This window comes from Coffea arabica, chromosome 3e (assembly GCF_036785885.1).
Source record: "Coffea arabica cultivar ET-39 chromosome 3e, Coffea Arabica ET-39 HiFi, whole genome shotgun sequence".
Taxonomy (NCBI): domain Eukaryota; kingdom Viridiplantae; phylum Streptophyta; class Magnoliopsida; order Gentianales; family Rubiaceae; genus Coffea; species Coffea arabica.
In genome coordinates this window covers 47,464,668-47,478,436 of record NC_092315.1, presented here as the reverse complement: position 1 = coordinate 47,478,436, position 13,769 = coordinate 47,464,668, and the positions used below count along the sequence as shown (strand labels likewise).

At 34.5% G+C, this 13,769-nt stretch overlaps 2 protein-coding genes across 2 annotated transcripts; both read right to left on the bottom strand.

Annotated features, from left to right (window-relative positions):
- Positions 1-1,511: 1,511 nt before the first annotated feature.
- On the bottom strand, positions 1,512-3,698 carry LOC113737189 (UDP glycosyltransferase 9). The gene is made up of 2 exons (XM_027264453.2): positions 2,914-3,698; positions 1,512-2,433 (listed from the first exon to the last, which is right to left on the bottom strand). Exons 1-2 carry the CDS (start codon positions 3,562-3,564, stop codon positions 1,705-1,707), a joined length of 1,380 nt encoding a protein of 459 aa, XP_027120254.1. The 5' UTR covers positions 3,565-3,698; the 3' UTR covers positions 1,512-1,704.
- A 6,231-nt stretch (positions 3,699-9,929) lies between these two features.
- Positions 9,930-13,107, bottom strand: LOC113736987 (UDP glycosyltransferase 9). The gene is made up of 2 exons (XM_027264223.2): positions 12,413-13,107; positions 9,930-10,782 (listed from the first exon to the last, which is right to left on the bottom strand). Exons 1-2 carry the CDS (start codon positions 13,067-13,069, stop codon positions 10,084-10,086), a joined length of 1,356 nt encoding a protein of 451 aa, XP_027120024.1. The 5' UTR covers positions 13,070-13,107; the 3' UTR covers positions 9,930-10,083.
- Between the last annotated feature and the right edge of the window lie 662 nt (positions 13,108-13,769).

Sequence of the window (13,769 nt, the reverse complement as noted above, 5' to 3'; positions counted from 1 at the left end):
TCAGATAAAGTTAAAGTCTTCTGGAACCCTTGTGTTGAATAACCTAATTCAACTTGATCAGTGGTAACCGCATTAGCAAACAGAGGAGGTTTTCCAACTAAATCCCAACAAGTATCACAAGTATGATTTTTCAAACCACAATGAGTACACTTATGGGTGTTTCGACCTCCACGACCTCCTTTACTTCTTCCTCCAGGAGAGCCACGTCCAAAACTAAGTTGCTCATGTTCAAGACTAAATTTCTCTATCCGATTATTGTCAGAAACTAAAGCAGACTTGTCATTAATTAAAGTACCATCACCCTGCATTATCCTTAGATGTAGAACATAAGACACGAGCATACGCCTCTGAAAGGATTGGTAATTATTCACCTACTAAATTTTGAGATTTGATTGGTTCAAATTCTAACTTAAGGTCAGTCAAGAATTTGAGTACAAGTATTTGTTTTCTTTGCCTCTGTATAACTATAATATCACTTGAGAAAGGCATTGCAACATTTAATTCTTCTAAAATTCATTTGAGATCGGCAAAGTTTTCGGTTACTATCTTGTTATCTTGTTGCTGAAAATACTCCAAAGAAATATTATACATCCATGAAAGATTACTGCAGTATAATAACCGGATATAATCCCAAACTTCTGTTGTTGTCTCATAATGAGAACATATGTAAGCAATTCATGGCTCCATAGAATTCCATTGTGTTCCAAGAATTTAGGCATCCTTTTGAATCCACATTAGTCTCTTGTTATTCTCCGTAGGAGAGTCATCTGTGAGATGTTGTTGCTTTTCTAAGCCTATCAGATAAATCTTAACAGCTTTTGACCACTATTGATAATTAGTGTCGTTCAACTTTCAATTTGTAATTTGAGACATCATCATTGTCATAACATTAATGGACGCCACGACACTTTGGATGAACTTTCAGCCATAACAAATAACACTTCAAACCAAAAACAATCAAAATTCGTGATGAATAGTACCTTGGAACAATAACGCGTAAACAGTAACGCAATGAATAGTATCGCGTGAATAGAACTTTTGTTAGATGTTTTACCTTAACCCTAGGACTTTAACTCTGATACCACGATAACATATATTTTGGGAGAAAAACGTCTAGCACTTGTATTATGAGTGACCAACTAGTATTTATAATAGTACAAACTTAACAAACTATTTACAAGAATACCCTTACTAATTTATTATCTACAAGAGTACTTATATTTTTTTAACAATGAAACGCAGAAAACTACCTCTAGAAATCTGTCCAAATTTCAATATTTGAAAATATTCCAACATTAACTACAATAAACTAAACTCATGTGATTGAAACTATAAGCCGTTGTATGCAGCAGCAAAGGAAGAGAGGCGTAGAATGAAGTGTGATTGTCTTTGTGAAAAGGACAATTTCAATAAAGTGGTCATACTTCAGTTACTATAATGAAAAAGACATGTTGAAAAATTGAAAACTATAATAGAAAAGACAAATTAAAAAAAAATTAAAAAGATCTAAATTTTGGTGATATAGTTGGTGAACATAAAATTTGTCCTACAGAAAAGAAGCATATTCTAAATCCTTCTAAACAATTACAGATTTACATTCAAAATCAAATCTTGTCATCGTTTTATTATTAAAATACTTGTACAGAATTCTTATTTCAGATAGTTTCCATCCACAAACTCCCAAGAGACTAGAGCAGAAACGCGTCATGGGAGGCACAAAAGTGAGGTCGCAAAATCTTCAATGTTCCTATCAGAACTTCCACCTTCTCCTACTGCCTGTATGGCCAATTCCTTCCATTTCTTAGCATTCCTTCTGATCTCCTTCCCCCTTTCACCCTCAGTAATTTCTCTGATACAATACACAAACTCTTCTCTTCTGACAAATCCTTTATCATTTAGCTTCACCCTCAGCCCCGTTTGCCATACATCAGCAATAAACTTAGCATTTGTAGTTTGATCAACCCATTGTGGCGCTGCTATCATTGGCACGCCCGCACTTAGAGCTTCAATGGTTGAATTCCATCCACAATGAGTCACGAAACACGCGATCGCCCAGTGGGCTAAAACCTCAAGTTGTGGACACCAGTTTATGATTAGGCCTTGCTCTGAAGACTCAGACTTGAAATTCTTTGGCAGCTTACTCTCTTCTTCTTCCCTGACTACCCAAAGGAATTTGCAGTTGCTCCTCAGGAGGGCCTCTACCACTTCCTCGATCTGATCTTCTCCGGGCGCTGCAACGCTCCCAAACGATACATAAACTACAGAACAGGTTTCTCTTTCGTCCAACCATTTTAAGCAAGCTTCAGCGTTTGTCTCAAACAGATAGTTCCCTTGTTGATCATTGCCATTCTGTAGTCTTTTGTCTACAAAAAGTAGTGGAGCTGTTGGTCCAACTGTCTTAATTGGCCACCTTTCTGCCATCCATGTTGCCACCTGATAGATAAAGTAGCAGTAGCATGATTAACAAGTACTGAAAATCGGAAAAGCGGTGGACCATTTGACACAACATTTCTTTGGAAAAAGAGAAGTAAATAAGGAATTAAAGGATTCCCAATTGGCACGGCATTTGGAGACTAGCTAAGTTTTCAGTTTTGATATATTTGGCAACCTATCAGAGAATAGTGCTTGTGGGTACCAAAACACGATCAAGAATCTCTGAATCCGGCTTATGTACAACGTTAATTAATTGCCGATTCTAATATCCTATTTGACAATACTAGCACAAACTAGGGAGTCATCCAAAATCAATTGTTTTCTTAAAAAAAAAAAAGAGAAAGTTTTCCACATGATTAAAATTTTGCTTATGCCCATCCAAGAGTATTACATAGTTTGACAAAGTTACATGAATTATCACCCAAAAAAATCCATCAATAATGTATGTTCACTGGATTATAATTAGGATTTCCAACTTACCTCATCCTCCAATTCTTCGAAAGTGTTGAACAGAATGAAATCAACTTTGTCACTGTTCGAGAACTGATCAAGAAGAGTCCTCGTGATAACACTATCTGGATCAGGGAAGTACTGGAGATCAGGAAGATCATTGCTTCCAAGTGCTGGCATTGAAGGCAATTTTACAGTAACAGCCTTATCAAGAGGAAGCTGTATTGTTCCCTGGTCCATATGGTAGTAAAGAGCACAAACAGCACAAGATTGAGTAAAGAAAGAAGCACCGCGAAGTCCCACCCGATGAGCTAAGTTCAGAACCCAAGGCATAGTTGAGTCATAAATCACAATTCTGGGAGGATACGGATCAGTCTTTCTACATTTCTCAACCAGTTCTTCCAAGCCTCTGGAAGCAGCAGCTCTCAACCTTGCCAAAAAGCCTTTGAGATCTTCTTCAACGGGTTCATCGGAGTCATCTGGAAGACACTCAATCTTGATGGAGCCGATGGTTTTGGTTTTAGCAGACTTGAATATAGAAGTTGTAGTAATCAGTGTAACCCTGAAATCTTTCGTGGCCAGGCGGTTGCAGAGGTGTAACATAGGATTTATATGACCTTTTGCAGGAAAAGGGAAAGCAAGAATATGAATTTTGCTAGGGGAAATATCAACTGTTCCCATGTTTCCTTCTCTTTAGCTACTATCTATCTACTCAATGGAAAATTATGCTGCAGAGTTAATCAGTTATATATATAGAGCACCAACATGGCATAAACAGGCGGATTTTGAAAACAAAGAGGGATTGGACTATTGAATAATTGAAGGGATCAGAAGTTAAATGGTTACTCTATTTAACTAAGAGTTGAAAATGCCAGCTTTAAATTTGAACAGAGATGGACCACTTCTAGACTTTCAACAAGAAAAGAAAATTACATCACATTGACGGGTGGTCCTAAGAGTTTGCATTCGCCGCTTCACCAAATCAAGCAGGGATATATGCTTGACATTGTTGCCTTCTATTCAGTTCGGCATTTGATAAAATAACAAAAAGAAAAGACAAGGGATTTTTTGCAGTTCACAAGATGTTGGAGGCAAAGAAAATCTTAGCTTAGATGTTGAGACTGGGCATTTGTGGATAAGACTCTAATGCTTGCGGCTGATGCTCGCCTAAAAGGATCTTGCCTGTTCCAGTTTAGCTGATGGCAGATTTTAACAGGGACTGACCTCAGGATCTTGTATGTTATCAGAAATTATTAATACTAGTGAGAAAGACAAACTCGATGTGTGTGCAAATTACAAGGAAAATGCGCTTAGTGATAAAAATAGATGACAGAGAGTGACTCTTGGTGATGAAGAAGCAAACAAAAGGAAAATGCAGAAAACAAGTTTTGAAAGGAAAGGACCAGTGCATTTACATGTAAGGAAAATTGTATAAAATTACGTAACTGATGAATTGGATGGATATAGGCGGTTCCGATCCTCAGCCCCACAACTAGTCAAATGTGAGACATGACGCAGATATTGGCTTGGCTTTCGTTTCCAAGTCCCAACTAGTCAAATTTGCGACTACCTACGGCACATCTATCTATCCCTTCTTCTTCCTCCATTTTTTTCCTAGGCATTACAAAAGTGTGTATAAACCGAGAGAAAATGTAGTAATAGACAGAACATAAAAGATTGGTTCAATACTTAATGCCACTTAATACCAGTAATAATTTGACATCAGACATCTGAATCTGTCCAACCCTCTTTTCGGAATTTCTGAAGTCTGCCGGGTAGGAATCCCTCCGAAGAAAGAGGAAAAGCTTTGATTGCAAAGAACTGGTAATTTAAGAATTCTTATGCTATTTTGATTGAAAAGATTGGCTTGGGATTAGGGGTGTATTCGAGTCGAGTCGAGCTCGAGTACCGCTGTACTCGAGCTCGACTCGGCTATAATATAATTATACTCGAGCTCGAGCTCGAACTCGATCGAGTCGGAGAATCACAGCTCGAGCTCGCGCTCGATCGAGTCCTTAAAAAGCTCGAGCTCGACTCGATAAGGGTACTCACCGGTAATTTCTCAGAATTTATTTACCTATATTAGTAATTTTATATATAATTTTTTTTAATTTTTTTATGTGATACTCGAGTATCAAATTTCTGAGCTCGAGCTCGACTCGATAGCTCTAACGAGCAGCTCGAGATCGAGTACATATCGAGCTCGAGTCGAGTAGCTTGAATCAGCTCCACCCCTACTTGGGATGATAATAAACCAGCCCAGCCAATTCTTCAAAAAGATTACAAAAATAAGGATGTGGGTGATGGTGACGTGGCAGTTTACTATTGAGAGGGAAGACAAGGCGACCTAGGATTCGGAGTCGTAATTCCCATAAATGTCACTCTTTCTATGTTTTATATTTTTGAATAGGATTAAAAAGGATAAAACAAAATATAATACCACGGCCTATCTAATAAGAATCAGACGACATCATTATGATGTTATAAATATATTTAATTTTTAAAATTAATATACTATGTAAAATTTCTAGAAACGTATTCATATCAAGAAATGCATATTCGTATATGTTTGATGTTTCTAAAATACTTTATAAGAAAATACAAATAAAGTAATGCAATCAAGTAGCAATCTATACAATTTAATGCATATTCAACGAGTGTAGAATTCAATTGGAGGGCTTATTTGAAACGTAATACTAGAATTTAGGACAATAGAATAAACTATAAAATATTTCTAGGTGTACTAATAGTTTTCTAGCATTCTAGGGGCCAAACCACAAAATTGATAAAATTTTGAACCCGCAAAAACTAATTCTCCTAGTTTTTTTTTTCATTCTTTTCCTCTCATCACTTGCTTGTGCCGTTTCATTCATTCTTTTCTTTTCCTAGTTTCTTCCTATCCAACTTATCTGCAATTCAAAGTCAATCTTTCTTCTTTCCTTTTTTCTTTTTTTTTTTGGTTAGTTTTATCTTTGCTGGTTTTTTTGCTCGAAAGTTGCAAAATCTAAAACTTTTTTATCCTTTTTTTTTTTCAAACTTCTCTTCTCCATCTCCCTTTTTCTTCTTGTCTTTTTACCATTTTTTTTAACATCAAATCTATGATAAGATCTAATTTAAGAAATGCATTTAAGGGTGATTTTTGATGGGTTGGATACCTGCTAATGGAAGGAAGAAATATGTGTGTTGGTACTCAAGTTGGTCGAAGAAGAAGAGGAGAGAAAGAAAGAAACAAAAGGAAATAATGGGAAAAAAAAAGCAGGTTGTTGTTGGTTTGCGGTCGACACACAGCTTTTGACCAGGATTTTGTCAGGCAATATTACGAGAGAACTCAGATCGGATGCCTGACCAGTTCCTAGTTCAACCGGTTGGACCAGTCAATTTGGTCCGAGTTTGAAAATACAGCTGGCAAGCCATCCCTGCTTCTCTAAATATTTGTGCTTTAGAATCTTGGAAGATTCTAACAAACATGTTCTCGGCACACAAAGTTCTTGGCAGGTTTCAATGTAACATTTCCCCAATGTAAAGGCCAACTAATTATCCGCTTAAATCTCAACACTTTCTCATAAACCAACTTAAAATTGCACCAAAAGAAAAAAAAAAAAAAGAAGAATAACGTTACGTATCACCGAATTTTTCATCACTAGTGCATCACTTTCTATGTGGACATGGACAAAGGAAATGTTACATCATAACAATCTTAATCTAAAATTTAAGTACCTCTTTTGCAACAAGTAATCTACTCTTTTACTATTGGAAAAGTTGAAATTTGAAAAATATTTCTAGTTTGATTGAGTTTCCATATGCACATATATCTACTTTCTTAAACCAATTCCTTATTTCTCTTATTGGAGTAGAAAACAAAGATTAAATTTTCTCGTTTTGATTTCTCTCCTAATGGATTTTTTAAGAAAGCTTCTACTTATTCACGACAGAAAGAGAGAAGTTTCCCCTAAGGAGTCATTTGATTTCAATTTTAGAATCAATGTTACGATGGGTATGATAAATTGGAGAATATATTAAATTTGATAAAAAAAAATTCATAGTGTTTGATAATTTTATAGCAATGGATTATTAATAATAATAAAACAATAGATAAGCCAAATTTTATTCTTTAGTAGTTAATTATGAAACTCATAGAAGGGGTTTATGAAACCCAATAATTGATCCTGACTGACTTTAAACAAACACTATATATGGATATGAGTGAAATTGAAGCCCATCACTTGAACCTATTACAAAAGACTTGGTGTTAGATTATTCTAAGGAAACTTGGAGAAGTGATTGGTTTTGGTGAAGTCTCCCTTTTAAACCTATCTTAAAGCAGGATAACAAGTACAAAACAAAAAGTGAAACTCTTTTTTTGTTTAACTACCAAAAGTAGGATAGTTGCTTTATCTGTAATAGGAAATAGGAAAACAAGTGCAAAATGACAACTCAAAAAAAAAAAGTGCTGGAAAAGACATTAAATATATTTCGCTTTGCTTCTTGTAATTGAATAAGAGTTTTTATCACTCATAGTTATTAAACTCAATTCGGCGATCAATCTACAAGGAGACCGGTTTAGCTGGTTAGTGATTTTAGTATTCTAGGTGAACTGGTTTGAAACTTTGAATAGGCAACTTTTAGAGTCCATTAAACACAGGGTGGCATTGTGATCCAGCACTTGCTACTTAGGTTGTAAGTTCTAGCATACTAATTAAGTAAAAGATAGCATGTCCGAAATTCACCAATCTAATAAAACACCAACAAGATTCTACAAAATACATAAAATAGTCCACTAAACACTAAAAGGACATTTGGTCCAATGGTTGCTACTTAATTTATAAGTTCTAGGATACTAATCAAGTTAAACGTCATATGTTTGAAACTCACTAGCTTAATATCGAGAAGTTTTTGAAAAATCATGAGTTATACAAAGAGCAGCTAGGGTTCCAATTTTTACGAGTTGAACTGATAGGTAGCTAACTGTTCAATTGGTTGCTTCCTTAGACGGTCCAATTTCCAACCAGGCCCTTTGAAGTGACCGATTCATTAGGTTGTTCTGTTGAACTGGGTTAGACTTAACAACTATGTTTTCAATCCCTTAATTTAAAAAAAAAAAAAAAGACTTAAGAGAAAACAAAAAAGCTCACTACCCAATATTACGAATTTTATGAAAACTACTGGGTTACACAAAAAGTGATTAGGTTTCCGATTTTCATTGGTCGAATCAACCGGTCATTGATTTTTCAATGGTTTACTTTCTTATCTAGTCCAACTAGTAACTCGACCTAATTAAGTGATTGGTTCATTGAGTTGACCGCTTGAACCATCATGTTGGGTTTGATAACTATGATTTGAACTCCGAAAATAAATAATTAAAATAGGGAAGAAAAAAAATCTAGGAGCAAACGCAAAAGACCAAAACAAAGGGAAAGTAGATAAGAAAATGGTCTAGGGGTTTTAGTTAATTATCTAAATAGGTAACCTCGTCGATTTTTTTATTGTTTAAAATTACTAGGATAAGACTAAATATGCCTTAATAAATTAATTATCATCCTGTGTAAAACCTGCATTGATAGCATCACGAAATTTATTTTAAGGTTGTTCTTCTCCTACATATTATTATGTGTCTACTAATGAGATATTAGTACACTGCAACTTTTATGACTTAACACATGTTTGAAAAATATTCAAAGATGTAGAAATTGTTTATGTTTTCTATTTTTGTTAAAATTATCTAAGAAATCAATATTCGTACCATTAATTTCAGTTTAATCTCAGCAGAATGCTGAGGCCTGCTCTATGGCACAAATCTTAGAGAGTTGGGTACAACTATAAAGGCTCAAATAGAGCAGCGTTCCTCTATTGTAGCCCAGTCTATTGAACAAACTGAATTGGAATTACTGCAACACCAGTGCCTGGGATTTGCTTTCATTTAGAGCAATCTAGATTTACTGACAGTAATTTTATTTTTTATTTTTACTTAATTAGATAGCTCAATGAGGAAAACAATATGGGAAAAAAAACAGTAGTATTACATCAAAACTTCGCTTATAACCCCCTTCATGAAGTATATTGTTGCAGTGCTTCCTAGTCTGTTAGAAACTAAAGAGAGTGAAAACTGGCCTTGCATTTCCATGTAATCTCTCTTGCACCTACTAGGAAGTGAAACGGTGTTGAGATAAATTATCCTTGATGGTGCTTAGGGCTTAGGTTTGTTTGCTTAAAAGTAGAGGTGTCAAAATGGGTGATTTGGACGGGTTTGGGTTGGGTAAAATGGGTAATGGGTATAAGTGAGTTAACCCATTTATACCCATTTAATTAGATGAGTATAAATGGGTAAGTCAAAAAATGAATTGGGTAACCAATTACCCATTTATAATCTATTTATTTTAACTTTTTGTAAATTCATTTAAATTCATTTTTGCAAACTAAGTTATCAATTTATACTATCCTTTGCACCCATCATTAGTTTTAAATATTTACTTATAATGCTTAATAAGCCTAATTATCAATTTTTTTTTCATCCGTACTCTATGTCGCAAAATTACATATTATTTAATAATTAAACAATAAGAATATAAAATTTTGAACTAAGTACTATAAAAGTTAACATAAAAACTTAATCCAAAAATTTTGAACCTCTAGTATTTTTTTCATGTGTAAATTTAAAATTTAATTTTGGAAAAGCAAGAAAAGAGGCTAAAACTTGTCATAAATTGGTAATGCTAAAAAATGAGTAAGTTAACAAACTAAGAGAAAATAAAATGATAAGATAAAACCAACAAATAATAATAATAATGAAACAAAAGTAATTAACATCATGACAAAATGAAAAATTTGAAAAACAAAATGGGTGGGGGAGGAGAGGAGGTTTGGGGGAAGACAATTCTAAATGGGTTTATTGGGTTTAATGGGTTACTCAATAATACTCATATGCAAAAATTTAAGATACCCATACCCATCTATTCATGGGCGGATATGGGTAAATTTAGTTAAATGGATTTGTTTTACAGTTATACTTAAAAGAAATTATGAAAATGCATACTATCTTATTTACACGATTAATCCAATAAACTTTATTAATTTTCTATTATTCTCGTACACAAGCATGACAGGTTTGCATCAATTGATTGAATCAACAATATAATACTATTGTCTGCCATAGATGCTTATGAGGCTTTCACGTGACCTGATTTTGTAGCTAAATGAAATTAACTAGACGCTCAAAACTTGTGAAACGAACTCATCAATGTTGTTATGAGAACTTCCACCTTGGTGTACAGCCTCTTGTGCCAGTTCCTTCCACTTCTCAGCATTTCTTCTGAATTCCTTTGCGCTCTCGCCCTCAGTAACTGCCTTTACGGACATTGAAATTTCTTCTCTAGTAACAATTCCCTTGTCATTGGCCTTGACTCGAACCCCAGTCTGCCATACATCTGCGACAAACTTTGCATTTGTGAATTGATCAACAATCTGTGGCATAGCTATCATTGGCACACCCGAAATCAGTGCTTCAAGCATCGAATTCCAGCCGCAGTGTGTCATGAAACATGACAAGGCTTGATGTGCCAAAACTTCAAGTTGAGGACACCAGTTGACAATTAGACCTTTTTCTGATATTTCAGACTTGAAATTGGCTGGAAGTTTGCACTCTTCCGAATCTCTAACCATCCATAAGAAGTGGTGGTCACTCTTGGCTATGCCCCTAGCAAGCTCTTCCATTTGTTCTTCTCCAAGTACAGCCACGCTACCTAATGATACATAAATAACTGAGCTACAATCTCTTTCGTCCAACCATTTTAGGCAAGCATCTGACTTCATCTCGACTAGACAAGCCCCGTGATGTTTGTTGTCCTTCAAAATAGTTGGTCCAACTGTCTTAATCGACCATTTTCTAGCCATCCAATTTGCCACCTGATAGTATTGTGATGAGTACAAAATCATTGCGATGAATTACCTCCTAATTGCCTGGAAACTTGATGCAAAATGGATTAAAAAAAAAAAAGGACATAGATGCTAGTTCTTTTAAACTTTTTGGGTCAAATTTCGTTCGTTGCCTTTATATTTAATATAATGACCATTAACTAGAATTACTATTCAATGCAAGACAAAAACACAATAGCATGTGCACTTTTTAATTCACTGTCAACCTTTTCTCGAGTTGGGAGCAACTGCTTGGACTGGATGTACGACTTTAAATAATATAACCACTTCACATTGATCGTTATCTTATAGTAATTGACATTGTTGCAATCAGAGTTACAAAAGAATCAAGTGGCTTGCGAGAAAACTCGACTTGACATTTTTCTATTCAAACGCATTAAAAACAACTCCTAAGTGTTCTGATCAAGACAAATTCTTGGGTTTCGTCAAGAAAATGTTAGAAAAAAAAAAGTGTTCTGATCAAGACAGGTATTTTCTATTCAAACGCATTAAAAATAGAGGGACACTGAATTTTTAAAATTGAAGTCAAAGATACACTCTTAAAAGTTAAAACTCCCTTGAGATTTCTCCTAATATCACTTGGTGCCCTTAAGATTTTAAAAAATCACTTATCTCCCCTAGCAACTGCAAAAAGACCATATTAACCCTCACTTGATACATAATTCACTTGATACATATCAAATAAATGAGCCTAAAAAAAAAAGAAAAAAAGAAATAAGAGTCACTTTCTTCTCCTTCTCCTTACTCCAACATTTTCTCATACTCATTTTTTTGGATGACTATGTGATTTTATATTTCTAATTTATAGAGTAAATTGAATTTTGTTTATTTTTTACTGTTTATGATTGTGATAGAATGGGTTATGATTTCTTTGTTTATTTTGAGTTAATTTTTATAATGATCAATACAATTTCAAGACTTGGGCACGGGTTGAGAAGAAGTTGGAAAAAAATATAAGGTTCATAAAAAATTAGTTTTGAACATATAGAGTTAAATTGGTGGTAGTATATTTCTTTATAAATATCTTTTTTATTTTCAAATTTATATTTTTATAGACTATAGCATTTTAAAGCGGTAGTACTATTAGAGATTGTTTTTTATGTGATGGTTCTCTTAGAGTAAACAAAACTGCTTTGGAGTATTTTCAATTAGCAAGCAAAAGAGTAGTTTAGAAATTTTATACAATTTTGTTACACAAATAACAAAAGGAAGGGAAACAAGTGATATTTTAAAAACATTAAGGATGAAAAGTGATATTAAGAGAAACCTTAGGGGAGGTTTCTGATATTATCCCTATCTCTTTGAAAACCTTTTTCCTGCGGTGTTTTTGCTGGTTAGAGAAGCTCTGTAATCTACAACTGAACTTTCTTTCACTATAATATTATTAACCTCAAATCTTAGTATTTCAGAGTACCTTTGATGTAAGGGCCTAAATTCATGACAAATACAAAAGAGGAGATTTCAGATGTGTATAGAAGAGATGATATTTGATGATCTAGATCAATAAGTGTAAAAATTTCTAAGAAATCCTATAGAGAAAATGTGTGAAGACTGAGCAAGAACAGTAAAATTTGTGCCATAACCAAAATTTGCAACTTACCTCATATTCCAGCTTATCAAAGGAGTTGAAAAATATCCAATTTGCTTTCTCAACATTAGAGAATTGCTCTACCATCAACTTAACAATGGTGTGATCCTTGTCATCGACTTGGGTAAACGAAGGAAGTTCATCAATCTGGAGCAATGGAAGCGGAGGAATCAGCACCGATGAATGCTCCTCATCCGGAATAGCACTCAATTTCGCTTCTTGCAAATGGTAATATAAGGTAGAAACAGCACAGGATTGAGTGAAAAAGGAAGCTCCAAGCAACCCCATCTGATGAGCTACGTCCAAAGCCCATGTCAAGGTTGAATCATAAACAAGAACTTTGGGTGGGAAGTCAGATCTGTTTAGTTTCTCCATAAGCTTCACCAAATCTCTGGACATTATGGCATGTAACCGTCTGAAATGGCCTGCCAAGCTGTCTGGTTCTTCACCTTCATTTGAGCCATTAGAAATGTACTCAATATTAAATAGCTCTGAGGATGATGAGTCTTGCGTATCATGAGCTGATTTTTTAGTGAAATCAACTGCAACTATGAAAGTTATCCTGAACCCTTTTGGGATCAAGCGTTTGGCGAAGTTGAGCAGCGGATTTATGTGGCCCTCTACAGGAAATGGCAAGACAAGAAGATGGGGTTTCTGGTTTTCAGCCATGTGATCAATCTCCTCCTCTTCTGTCTTTCTCTTCGTTTTTTATTACTTATTCTGATTTTAGTACTACCAGAGCTAATAGCGAGCAATGATGCAGTGGGGCAAGTGGGACAAGGGGCCCAACGGTTATTAGAAAACCGTTCCGAACAGTTTCACGTAAAATGCATAGGACTTAATTCTATCAGCAAATAGCCTAATTTACTTTCAATAACGTGTAATTATAAAATAAAATTTTATTAATTCTACACATAATATAAAAACTACCTAGGTCCCATGAGGTTTTATGAACTATAATTATAAAGTAAAATTTTGTTAATTCTACACATAATATAAAACCCCCCTGAGGTTTTATGAAATATCACCTAACTCCCTTGAGATTTTCAAAATCTCATTTAGCACCCCTTGAATTAATATTTTGGTAACATTGGAAACCCTCCTAACCAAAAGTAATATTAAAAAATTCATGTTTGAGGAGAGAGATTATTTTAGTCTCTTTAATACCCTTAGGCTATAAAAAACATGAACATTTTACAAACCAAGAAAAAAAAAGTACTAAATTGGAACCATCTGAAAAGTGAGGGAGATGAAAATTGGTAAGATTTTATGTTACATTCAATAGTTACTTCTATAGTAGGAAGAGATAGTAAAAATAAATACTATTTTTTAAACCATTTCTACAAATAGAACCCTTCATAACGTTGAA